This window comes from Enhydra lutris, unplaced genomic scaffold (genome assembly GCF_002288905.1).
Source record: "Enhydra lutris kenyoni isolate GAN:26980312 unplaced genomic scaffold, ASM228890v2 scaffoldscaffold22, whole genome shotgun sequence".
Taxonomy (NCBI): Eukaryota; Metazoa; Chordata; class Mammalia; order Carnivora; family Mustelidae; genus Enhydra; species Enhydra lutris.
The window spans coordinates 41,741,692-41,754,565 of NW_019154106.1; the positions used below are offsets into that span (position 1 = coordinate 41,741,692).

Consider the following 12,874-nt stretch of genomic DNA (forward strand, 5'->3'; position numbering starts at 1 on the left):
CCAGGCCTGGGTCACACAGTCTTCTCTGTCCCCACATAGACCCAATTCAACCATTGAATCTGCTCCATCCCCCACGCAGACTTAAGCTAGTCACTCCACCTGCTCTAATCCCCCACCCTGATCCCGCCAGCGCCCGCCATCCCGTTCTGCCCGCAGCGGGCCTGGTCAGCTTGCAAAGGCACAACAGGGATGTATGCATGAGGCAGTGACAGCGGGCCATGATTCGGGAGGACCTCCCATTCCTCTGCCTCCTCGCAGCAGTGTCCCGGCAAAGCAGAGCAGATGGACGTGTAAAGACAACAGTGGCGGATGGACTCGGGTGGGTAAAGAGGAGTCTTGGCCTCTGGGACAGCCTGAGAAGGAAGCTGGGAAGAGGTCTGAGGAGACATTCGGTGGGGGGTGGGGGGGGGCAAAGTGTGGCCGGAGCAAGCAGCTCTCCCTCTCCCAAGTCCAGGAGCAGAGCTGTGGAAGCCTCTGGAGCTGGCAGAGGTGGCTCTGTCTGGCCTCAGCTCCCGCCCATCACTCCTGGGGACTGAGCCTGCCCCCTGTTCTCTGCCCTCAAGGCAGAATCTTCCAGGCCAGGGGGGAGCAACTCAGTCTCCACGGTGGGCAACATAACTCCCTCAAAGACTTCATCTGGGGGGAGAGCCTCAACGGAAGGCACCACCAACATGGGTATGAACACAAGAGGGGGCTCTCTGAAAGACTAAAGGGGGACCCTCCTCCACGACCCTGTTCACATCATGTAACTACACGCACGAGTGATCCTTCTCCACGTGCACACACTCAGCGTGCCCGTGGGCGGGATCACGGCCCGTGTACACATCATGTCACTACAAAGAGGCAGTCAGTCAAAAGAGAAATGGACCAATCAGGTTTATTCGTAAAGCAAATCCAAAAAAAAAATCCCATCATAATTTTGGAACTTAAAAAAAAAGTCTGTCGTACAAGATGGCAAAGCATTTCACGTACAGTGCGTTTTTTGACAAATCCCAGGGGCTTCACTCCCCGATTTATTCTGAACCAGAAAGGCCAGTTACCAAGGTAACTCTGACACCACGTGACTGGGGCCTCTCTGGGGTCTGGGAGCTGCCTAGCGCTTGGGGCGTGTCTGTGGGCACACACGTGTGCACACAGACAAGCCCCGCCTGCCTCCCTGCCTCCCGGTTCTGGCTGGCCCGTCTTCCCTCCCAGGGGAGGGGCTGAGGGAGGAGGGCAGCGGGGAGAGAGAAGGGAAGAGGTATCAGGGAGGTGAGAGTGGATAGGGGTGCGGGGTTGGGGCCCACAGTACTCCGCACAAATGGTCCTCAAGGGGAAAACAGCGAGTCCTAGCCAACAGCCTCTCCCTCTGGGAGGGGAGCCAGGGTTTGCTGTCTCTCTGGGGGCCATCGTCTGTCGGTGGAGGAATCTACAGCCGGTGGTTCTGGCCCAGGAGTGGGTCAAGGGGTGGTAAAGCTTGACACCCCTCCTTTGGCCCTGAGTGCTGAGCCCCCACTTACCAGCTCTGCCCCTTGGTGCCCTGGCCCTGGAGGAACTGAGCTCCCAGGGCCTTTAAAGGGCCCCGAGTTGGGCTGGTTTCCCCTACTGGGGCTGGCGGCAGGGACAGCCATCAGGCACCTTTCTGTCCCTGGAAAGACTCCAGGTCACGCCTGGGGTCTGCTGCTTCTCTCAAGCACCACCATGCCCTTTGAGAGGAAGCTGTGACTAGGTGGGTGTATTTAGGTCTCGCTCTGCGAAGGAGCCAGCCTCCCAAGGCAGGTGGCTTATTTGCGGTTTGGGCTGCTCTCAGAAACTGGGAGCATTCTCCTTCCCCAAGTCGAGAGGGGTGGCTGGAAGAGAGAGAAACCAAGCAGGGGCCAACTCTCTAAATCTGGGGAACCCGTGAAAATGGCCAGAAGTGCCGGCTCCCCCACACCTCCCCGTCCTCCTGCCCCCACGCTGTCCTTTGGGGGAGAGGGCCACTGGGAGCCTTGGTTCCCACCTGGCCCCCCCACCGAAGACTGCGCACCTGTCCCCGGGCCCCTCGGCCCCCTACCACCCCGCCCGCCTGCAGTGATGGAATGACAGCATGGGCAGCGTCTCACGGAGATGGTTTCCAGGCTTTGAAATGGACTGAGAGAGATGAGCATCTGCAAGAGGGTCATTTTTTTTTAAACTTTGGAGCAAGGAGAACCCGGTGCCTGGGCCCTCAGCCAGCACGGCTGGCTTTTCCGCCCTGCTCTCCGGGCAGCGCCGACTACTTACTGTTCACACCAGCAGTGGGCGCCGGGGGGTGGGGGGGACGCCCGCTGGGCTGGGGCAGGGTGGGGGTGCTGGGCATTTCCTGGGGTTTAGCCCTGAGGGGGTCTCCCCAGCAGGGGGTTCAGGGGAAAAGTCCCAGGCTAAGTGGGGACAGTCTGTGAGAGACACGAGCGGAGTATAATCACGAGAACTGGCACAAGTCATGCGACAAAACGAGAGAGAGAGAGAGAGACATGATTAGTGGAGAGAGAAAGAGAGAAAATGTGAACAACATAGAAAAGAACACCCATGCCTGGCCCTCAGAGCGGGTTCATTTCCCTACTGCTCCCCCCTTGGCCTGCCTAGGGGCCTCGAGGACCCCACTCCGGGCCCCCACTGCCCAGCCCGGCCCTCTAACCCGAGTAACAACTCAGTCGGCCCGTGCGGAGGGCCCCTGCCCACATCCTGTCTTGTCACCTCTGCCCACTCCTGTCACCCTCCCTGCCCCGTGGACTCCCACCACTCCCATCACTCACTGTGGCCCGGCAGGGGAAGGCGGAAGGCCAGGGCCAGGGGTGCTGCACACTCAGCTGCTCAGGGGGGAGCCCCCCTCCAGAGATGACCCAGAGGCTACAGTGTGTGGCTCCTGGGGAGGCCAGGAAGCACTTTCTCTGGGACTTCACAGCTGCCAGCTGCCCTCCCTGCCAGTGGGCAAAAAGTGGGTCTGGCCACCAACCCTCCCCCATGCCAGCACCCTGCTCACCTATGGTAGGACCCCGCAGCCCCAGACGCAGCACCACAAAGGACCAACCCATATCAGAGTAGCAGAGATGAACGAGACACACACTTGAATGGACATGGCAGGACAGAGGGAGCACTCCGAACTGTCCAGAGCAGGTGCTCTAGGACCCCGCCTCTAGATGGGGTGGGAGACCATTTCTGGGAGACGAGCAACTTCTCCTAGACCATCAGACCCAGGCGATCCCTATGTGGGATGCCCTCCTGGCATCCCCACCCCCACGATCCCCACAGGACAAATCCCCCAAACATGGAGGCCATGCCTACCATGATACAGAGGAGACCAGATCACCCCTCACAGACACACAGACCTGAGTCTTCAGGACAGACCAAGAGGTGGAGGTGAGGGAAGGTGTTGTTGACATGACTGGGAGGCCTTGAGTCCTTGGGATCTGGCCCTGGGGAGTTGGGGGTGGTCAGGGGTAGGGGATGCCCCAGAGCCCAGCAGGCTGCATTTAGCCTTAAACCAGATTCTAAAAGCGGAATTGGAAAACCAGATTTTGTTAAGGCCACCCGACTGTCCTTGGGGATGGAGCGAAGCTGGAAAGGCCTTGGGGGCTGTGTCTTACCTCTCTCAATTCTTGTAGGGTCAGGTCTCCACCCATATTTGCCTTCCTCACCTCTGCCCCTCCCCCCACAACTCACAGATGTCCCCACACCCATCTGGGTATGTGGCTACAAGCAGAGAAGGAAGCAAATGGGAAGGGACCCCATGATGCTGAGATGGAGGTCCCTTAAGGACCACACACCTTGGTGACAGATCATCTGGGTCTCACACACCAGCTTTTGGAAGGAGTGTTCTGGTAAGGGAGGAGGCTCAGAGGGGTCTGGGAGCCAAGGTGGACAGGTCTAGACAACAGGACAGCACCTCCAGTGCAAGTGAGCATTTGGAAAGGGAGGGCGGGCAGAGTGTGGGGCTGGGGAGAGAAAGGCAGGATGGCCTGGGCATCTGGGCTCCTGAGGGCAAGCTTGGGAGGCCCCCAAATCCCTCCTCAGCCAAGGACTGACCGAGCCAGGGCTCTCTGGGTCCCTGAGATCTGGGGCCAGGGACCAGGAGGCTCCTGGGAGCAGGGCTGCCATGGCTGGGGGGCCCAGGGGATCCACCACAAGTGAAAGGGCTTCACGGGTCTGCTGCAGCACAGGAAGAGGGCTGTGTCTCTGGGACTAGCTGGTGTGCATGTCAGAACACATCTGCACTTGGTGTATGCACGCACGCGTGCGCGCGCACATGTGTGTGTGTATGTGTGCACCCTCAGCACATGGAGAATACTGGCATTTTCTAGGAGTGCAGAGGAATCTGTGCCTGACTAGAGTGAACTGGGGATCCTTGGTAGGCTGGCCTGGGCACCCAAGCTTGGGGCACTGATCCTGAGGGCCAAGTAGCGCCATAGGGATATCACCCAACTTTGAGCTCTCCCTGCTGGGGCCTGGACTGAAGGTGGGGGCCAGGCCAGCCCAGACCCTCCGCAGAGCCCCAGGAACTTTCCTTGCCATGATGGCGGCTCCTGAAGTCAGACGTCCACCTAATCCAAAGCAGAGAGGCGGGGTGGGAACTTTCCGCTCGCCTGTGCCTCCCCTGCTGAGCAGGAGCCATGCCTTGGCCAGAGGGATGCAGACCTACCTCAGGCCCCCTGTTCCAGCATTGGAGACCCTCGCCCACCCCCGTGGCCTGGCCCATGACACTAACCATGTTCTTCTTGAGTGCCTCGAGGAATCCAGGAAGCAGGGAGGGGTATGGGACCAGAAGAAGGGGCGAGAGAGCCCCCACGGGCAGAGAAGTGGACCTTGGGGGTACTGTGCTAGGCAGCACAGGTGTGGAATGAAGCCAGATCGGGAGCGGGATGGGGTGGCGGGTGCGCGTCAGCAGGGGGCAGGAATGAGGAATCCCTCATCCTCTGGGGGAGGCCACCCACATCCAGGGTTGAGCTCGCCTGCCACACCCAGGCACGGGGACATCCTCCCTAGACTAAATGCTACCTGTCACTCACTCAGCCTCCCTCACCCTGGCACCTCTTAGCTCAGTGTTGCCATTCTTCTCTGGGTCATTCATTTCCTTGAAATCCCTGTGTCCACAGAATAAGTCGATGGTATTCCATGGGTAGAGGTAGACTATGGGCTTTATATCTTCAGACCAGAGCCCCATTATCAACTTTATGTGCTATGTGCAGGTTCTCATAAAACTGAGATAGTCCCATAACAAACCACTAGCCATGGAATATGAGAATATATCCCACGGTGACTAGTATTGTTTCATGGCCCCCCTCCCTCCCCTCCCGGCCCCCCACTGAATTCACGGGAATGTGGCTGGACACTGGTCTGGTTGTCACGTATTGCTGCTGCAGTCCCTACTGCCGGACATGGGGAGGACCCTCGGTGGGAGGTGGCTGCTGGTCTGTAGTGCTTTCGCCTAAAGCTGCCCGGGATGGTGGCCCCCGCTCGTCCTTTGCTCACCAGCCGCTTCCATCAGAAGGCCACCGGAAACTCCCGCTCGACCATCAACCCAAACAGACAACGTGAAAGCTAGAGTCGCTCCAACAGGTTCCTAAAGATAAATGCTAAACTCTAGAGTGGTGGTAGAAGGTGAGTTGGTTCAGCATGCTGTGGGGTAAGTAAGCTTGTTACGGAGGGCTACAGGTGTCCCCGAGGACGCACCTGGAGCTAGGCAGCCGGAATCAGAGCAGGAGTTCTACTCAGCTGTGGAGACAGGCTCTGTTGCGGGGTGAGAATCCTTGCTACTGCCTTTGCAGGGACCCTCCTGCCCGATCCCCTGCACCAGCTGTGCTGTCTACACAGCCTGAAGGGGGCCAAGGGAAGACCAAACCAGAAGCTATCTGGCGTTTCCGAATCACACCCACCCCTGCCCTGCCCCAGCCCTGGGACAGTGGCCTGAGTCAGAGACTCATGCTTGCCTCCTGCCCACCGAGCAGCAGCCCCCTGGGCTCCTGCCAAGAGAGTCCTCAGCAACCTCGCGGGCCATGTCGTCTCTTCTGAACCTCACGAGACCAGGGCGCCAACCTCCTTACCCAGGGCCGCCAGTGAGGTTCCTCCAGCAGGCTCTCGCCTTGTGAATTTGGCTGCCCAGCATCTCCCTGGGCTCCCGGGCTCCACAACTCGAGACTGAGTGCGGGGTCCCGGGTCGCCCACGGAACTAAGGAAGCAGTCTGACTGAATCTGGAATCATCGCTACGGGGGGCGGAGGTGAAAGGTCAGATCGACATGCCTCTAAGAGGTTTCCTACCTGCTCTGTTAATTTCTAAAATTTCTTCCTGGGCCAGCGGGCATGTGTCACTCTGAGTACTGTGGTGTGGAGAGTTTACGACAGATTTACAATAATTGGGAGATCCCAGCTGCGGTGGCCGTGGAATATGCTTCTTTTTTTTCTTTGGTAGTTTCTGCTTAGCCATGGCTAAGGAGTAATACATCCCAAAATTGTTCACGATGACGGGCACAGGCATGGCTATGGTGAGCACGCCCGCCAGAGCACACAGCGCTCCCACCAGCATGCCGGACCACGTCTGCGGGTACATGTCTCCGTAGCCCAGCGTCGTCATGGTGACCACGGCCCACCAGAAGCCGATGGGGATGTTCTTAAAGTGGGTGTGCTCGCTGGCGCTGGGGTCATTGGGCTGTGCCCCTATCCTCTCGGCGTAGTAGATCATGGTGGCGAAGATCAGGACGCCCAGGGCCAGGAAGATGATAAGCAGCAAGAACTCGTTGGTGCTGGCGCGGAGAGTGTGGCCCAGAACCCGCAGGCCCACAAAATGGCGGGTCAGCTTGAAGATGCGCAGGATACGCACGAAGCGGACGACGCGCAGGAAGCCCAGGACGTCCTTGGCGGCCTTCGAAGACAGGCCGCTCAGGCCCACCTCCAGGTAGAAAGGGAGGATGGCCACAAAGTCAATGATGTTGAGCGAGTTCTTGATGAACTCTACCTTGTTGGGGCAGAAGACCACACGCATGAGGAACTCGAAGGTGAACCAGACCACACAGACGCCCTCAATGTAGGTGAGAAAGGCCTCCGTCTCCGCCTCCCGGTAGTAGCGCACTTGCGTGCCGTTCCGAACATTCTCGATCTCTGTCTTGTTCACGATGGGGTTGAAGCGCTCGTGGGTCTCCAGGCAGAAGGTGGTGATGGAGACCAGGATGAAGAAGAGGGAGGCGAAGGCCACATACTGTGGAGGAGAAACACAGGGTCAGAGGGAAGCCCTCCCACCCAGAGCAAAGCAACCTGGGGTACATTGGTGTTGGCTCCAGCCAGAGGCCAGGCCAGGGGAGGATGCCTGCTCACTGCCCCCTCCAACATGGGCCAAATGGACGGGCCACCCTTCCCTCCTCGGAGCACCGAGTTAGGATGCTCAGGGAGGTAAGAAATTGGGGCAGAATTGCTTTGTTTTCACAAATGCCTTTCCTTTCCTCCTGGACACACAGCTCAACTCCATTTGCCAGGCTTCCTTGGGGTGAGGTGGGGTCCCGTGACTGTGTTCACGGTCGGGGGACAGCGCGTGAAAGGGATGTGTGCTAATGACAGGCCAGGCGCTTAGCACCTTTCCTCCCCCAGCTGCCGGTTACATGCTGACGTTCTAGGAGCCAGAAGGGCCACCACAAGGACGTAGCCTCGGTCCCTGAAATAAAAATATCCACTAAGTACCTGAGTGGGAAATCAACTACTGAGGTATTAAGCTGCTGTGATTTGGGGGTGACTTAGTAAAGCACTTAGTCTACACTGACTGATAAAAGTGACTTTGCCTGCTGAGGCTCAAGGTGGCAAAGGAATGAGACAGGGCTGTGATGGTGGAATTGGGCCCCTCAGTGGCCACATGGCCCAGCCCTCCTCTTCCTACCACAGTCCATTCACGCTCTTTTTCAGGAATGTGTATGTCACCAATGTGGTCTCTTTTGGGTTCTCTCAAGTCTAAAACTGCAAAGATAGATATTTGCCCCAGGGCCTTAGACGGCTTTTATGCCCACCCCCACCCCCATTCTCCTAGGAATTCCCACCACCAGCTTGGAGGTGAGCGTCCCATTCTTGGAGGTATTGAAATACAGGCTAAATGCTCATTTGTCAGGGATACTGTTTTGTAGGTCCAGTAGCAGAAGGACAACTGGACTGAGGGTCCTCAAAGGCACCAAAACTATAGGGTCTGCTTCTCTCCTGCTGGGTATGGTAGTGGGTGGAAGCGAGGAAGGAGTTTCTGGAGGGCTGGGGCTTTCTGAACATATGTGGCTGCCCCCTCTTCTCAGACCCCACCAGTGAGAAGGAAATGGTCAGGATGGCCCAGCCTGTCCAGAACCATCTGAGACCCTGGAGAAAGGTTCAGGAGCTCCTTTGGTTTGGTTTGGTGGTCCCATCTGATGACCCCGGGCTTCACTAGCCTCCAGTAGACCTGGGTACCTGAGGAAAGAGAACCAAGGAGCTATCTGTCCTGCTAGACTGAATTCCAGGCAAGGCCTCTTCTTACAGCCTCCAGTTGGGTCCCCTAGAGCTCTAGAAGAACCCCAGCCAGTCAGTTCTCCTCCAGGTGTCCAGTTGGTCATCCTTGCTTGCATGTTCCCATAGCTCCCCTTCCCTCTGGGGCCCCTTCTCCCAGCCTGTGTAAGACAGACAATGTCCCAAGCCAGGCCATCTTCTGGAAGCAGCCAGCCTTGGGCTACAGTCTGGATGGGGTGACCCCTATGTTCTCCCTCTGTGAGCTCCCCTCACAGAGAACTTCAAGGAGGGCCAAGGCCCCACACTGTATCCACAACAAGAAGCAGCCATGCTGCTTCCAGAACAATGTAGTCTTCAGAGATGCACCCCCCACCCCCCGCACCTTGTGGTGGTCATCGGTGTGGGGGCAGCATTGTAAGTCCAAGAACAGCCCTGTCTGGGTTGACCATAGCCATGGGACCTGCCACATAATCTCGCATGGATCTAGAAACCGAGGACCATGTGGACCTTTCAAGGAACATTCTGGTTTGGAGGAAAGGGAGAGGAAAGGGGAAGCGACAAAGACAGCATTTTAGAATGTCAGAGTAAAAGAAGCCTTTAGAGAGTATCTGGTCCAAGACACTACATGCTACAGATGGGAAGTCTGGGGTCCCCCAGACAGGAAGAAGTCTCGGGGCTTTATGCTATGCTCATAGTTCTGTTGGTTTTAGGGCACTGTACACTTTTCAAAAATTTTATCCAGACTACTATCAAGTATGATCCCTGTGAATCCTTCCTTCTATCCATGGATGGATCCCTCCTGGCACTCATCTATCCCTCCTTCTTTCCTTCCTCCCCACTCCCTCCCTCCCTCCCATCCTCCCTTTCATCTTCACATCCATTCCTCCTTCTTTCCTCCTCCCTCCCTCCACTCCTTCCTTTCTTTTTCCTCTCTCCCTTCCCTCCCTCCCCCTTCCCGTCCATCATGCAGGTAATCATTCTTCCCTTCCCTCCTCTCTTTTCCTTCCCTCCTTCTTCCTTTACTCCCTCCTTTCCTTCTTCCCTTTCTTCCTTCCACCTGCCTGCCCATCCATCCATCCATCCATCCAACCATCCATCCTTTCTCCCTTCCACTCTTTACCAGCCACCAGGTTATGGCCAGCAGAGTGGAATAAAGCCTCAGCCTTGGGGAGCTCCCTGCCCAGCAGAGAGTAAAAGACACACGCAAGGACAAGTCCAATGCAGTGGACTGAAAAGAGACTCTCCCTCGGGCCCTGGAAAGCAGGTGGGGTTTGGACAAGGTGGGGCAGGGTAGGGACTAAGCCAGGTCTCCCAACTCCAGAAACAGCTCTCTAAGGGTCTGGATAGGGCAGACCTGGCTCACCCCAGAAGTGGATTAGGAAAGCCAAGTGGCAGCAACTGTGAGCGGCCACCACCTCTGACCCACGTTTATCTAGCTCCAAAGCTCCTGCCGTCACCAAAGTGGCCAAAGCTCCTAGAGCTAAAAATGCCTTCCAAAATGCTGGTTATTTGCCTCCAGGTTTCCTCGCAGGCCCCAGAGGCCCGGTCATCGGGCTTGGCACTCACCGGATCCCAAAGGGCAGGTCCTGCCCCTGCCCTGGGCTTTTTGAGACAGGAGGACATGCACAGCTGAGGAATGTGGAGAGGCGGGGCACCCTGCCTCCCTGAGCTCCCCATCCTAACCAATGACAGGAGGCAGGAGGCACCCCCCTTCACTGCCCCATCAGCCATGGCCTTCTCCTCCCAAGCCCTCCCTCACCTGTCCTCCTCCGTCCCCTCTGCTCACATGTGATCCCCTCTCCGTAGGACCACTACCATCAAAGTCAGCAGGCTTCCGGCTTAGAGTCCAGTCTCCATACAGCTACCAGAGGGAGCGACCCATTGGCATCCCAGCCCTCTGCCCAGGCCACCCGACCATGCTGCCCACAGAGAGGAGCCCTGACACAGGGGACGCTCTGCGCCCGGCCTCCCCGGCCCGAGAGCTCACTCCCTATCCGCACCCAACATTCTCGCCATACACAACTCATTGCCATTTCTGACCCCCTTCTCCGGGTCTCCCAGTCTCTGTGTCTTCATACCTCTAGAAAAACCCATTCATTCCTCAGTGCCCCCACTAAGTAGCCCTACTCCTGGGACCCCTTCTCCAGGTGAGGCTCCTCTTGGAGCTGAAGCCCTAACGAGGCAGCAAATGAAGGGACCCCCCCAAGGACTCTCTAAATTCACCCCCAAGGTGGCAGCAAACCTGTCTCCAACGCCGGCTCATTAGTGCTTGGGAGGCTCATGGGAACAGCCCCAACAGGGCCCTGATGTCCCAGGTGCCTCCGCCGCCCGCAGAGCTCTCACTCCACCTGCCCCTCTCACAGGCCAGTCCTAATGGGAACACCTGAGGCCATGAAAGAGGGTGGGTCTTACACAGTTAGGGTAGGAAAAAGTATTGGTTCTTAGCAATCCATGCAACATCCTGCCTAGATTCTTTCCTCTCTGGGCCCTAGTGCCCAGGGAGTTGGCAGGGGCAGGGGCAGGGTGGCAGTCCAGCCCAGCCCAGAACCCGGCACCAGGACTAGGGAGGAAGCAAGGAAAGTGGCAGCCAGGCCTGCCACCCAACCTCGCCTTCCTGGGCACCCCCCTGCCTGATCTCTGCTGCTGGTAGGCCTGGTCCTCGGCCACAGGCCAAGCCCCAACAATATCCAGGCCCTCAGGAGGGCCCCTAGGAGGGCTGTAGAGACCGGTGCCCCTGGCTCACTCAGACTGCCATATCCTCGTATGCCCAGAGACCAGCAGGCCTGCCACAGCGCACAGCCAAAGGGAGAGCTCACCTCCAGTTGAGTCCCAGCTCCCTTTGGTCCGTCCTCAGAGAACCTGAGCACAGGAAGGAGGGGGCAGAAAGCTTCCAAAGCTAAGGACCCACTCGGCACCATTAGTCCTCTCTCTGACCTAATGAGATAGGGAGTCCTACCCTACTGTGCAAAAAAGGAAACCCAGGTACACAGAGGTCAGCGACTAAACCAAGGGCTCAGACAGAGCTCATGATGAGGCTGAGGCTAGGACCCAAGTTCATCTAGCTCTAGAATCGAACCTACTTCCACCAGCAGAGCTGCCAGCGCACCTGGGTGGTTGGCCCTGTGTTTGGACGCCTCCATCCTAGAGCTTGGCACCCACAGGTCAGACTCCCTGAGGGCAGATTATGCCTATCCCGGTGAAGGAGAGAACTGGGCCACCCGGCCCCCCAATGAATTGTTCTCGGGCCAGCCCAGCTGCCCTAGACTTGCTCGCACCTGGGACAACAGCAGCCCAGGGATAGGGAGGCTGCCCCCAACCTCATTCAGGGAATCACCACCAACAGCAGCCTTGGATGGGCTCGCCCGTGTCCCCACCTAGCCACCTCCTCACACACCCAGAAAAGGGCAGGCTGGGAGATGATCCCAACTTGTTCAAGGCGCTCAGCCAGAGGGACTGGGCAAGTGCGTGGGGATGGGGCATTCTTGTGGGTGGCCGAGCCTGGCAGAGAGCGACGCTGGGAGCCACATCTGCAGCAATCCCGGGTCGACGCTCCCAGGACAGCAGGGGCTGAAGGCAAGGGCAAGGGCCGCACCCTATGTGAGCCGTCTGTGTCCCAGAGACCGCGGACACACACAGCTACCCAGAGCACACCCTTCACCCCTTACCCTAAGCGCATTCGCCGTCCATGCAGCCACACAGTCTACAGCCCAGGGGCCTGACTGCACATCTGGAGATGATACAGGGGCCAAGGGGCTGTATGGAAGCACACCCACAGCCCCCCACAGCTCTAGTCCCCCTGCATTGGGGGCACACGATGACGCGGCAGCCATCCCCACACGGCATTCTCACTATCATACAGTAGAGCCCAGGCCCAGCCACCAGGCTAGCCCCTCATCTGCCCACCTCACCCCTGTAGGTGTGGCTGGCTCAGCGTCTGTCTCTCCCATAGGACAGCAGATCCAGCCCACCTTGCCTCTGCCTCTTCAGCCTTCCTCGATGCCCTCAGCCTGCCTCCCCACAGTGATGGTGCCAGTGCTTGGATTTCCAGGCCTTACATCTGCCCCTCAGTCCCCAGCTGTCTGATTTCCTGCCCACCCCCCCGACCCCCGCTGCCAGGCCTTGTCTCCCTTCTCTAGCCCACCCCAGCGGCCGCCTTGCCCCCCACACCCAGGATTCAGGCTGCTGTAAGACCAGCCTCTCCTGGGCTACTAGTTTGTCAGGGGAGGAAGAGAGGCACAAAGGGACTTTTGCCTGGCAGCCCAGGGACAGGGACAGTTGTCACCTAGCCTGGCCACCGCAGAGGCCACCCAGTGAAATTTCAAGACAACACAGGCAAGATCGCCTGATAATGCAGCATAAACCCAAGCTGGTAGTCCTGGCCCCCACCCCCCCAGAACCAAATCACAAACTGTGAAAGACCCACCAATA

General features: G+C 58.1%; 1 protein-coding gene across 1 annotated transcript in view; it reads right to left on the reverse strand.

Annotated features, from left to right (window-relative positions):
• The window catches only part of LOC111150019 (potassium voltage-gated channel subfamily C member 1), a 41,879-nt gene that overhangs the window by 3,476 nt on the left and 25,529 nt on the right, over positions 1–12,874 (reverse strand). The window contains exon 2 of the mRNA XM_022507334.1: positions 6,257–7,190. Coding sequence (XP_022363042.1) covers positions 6,257–7,190 — 934 coding nt within the window. The remainder of the gene's footprint in view (positions 1–6,256; positions 7,191–12,874) is intronic.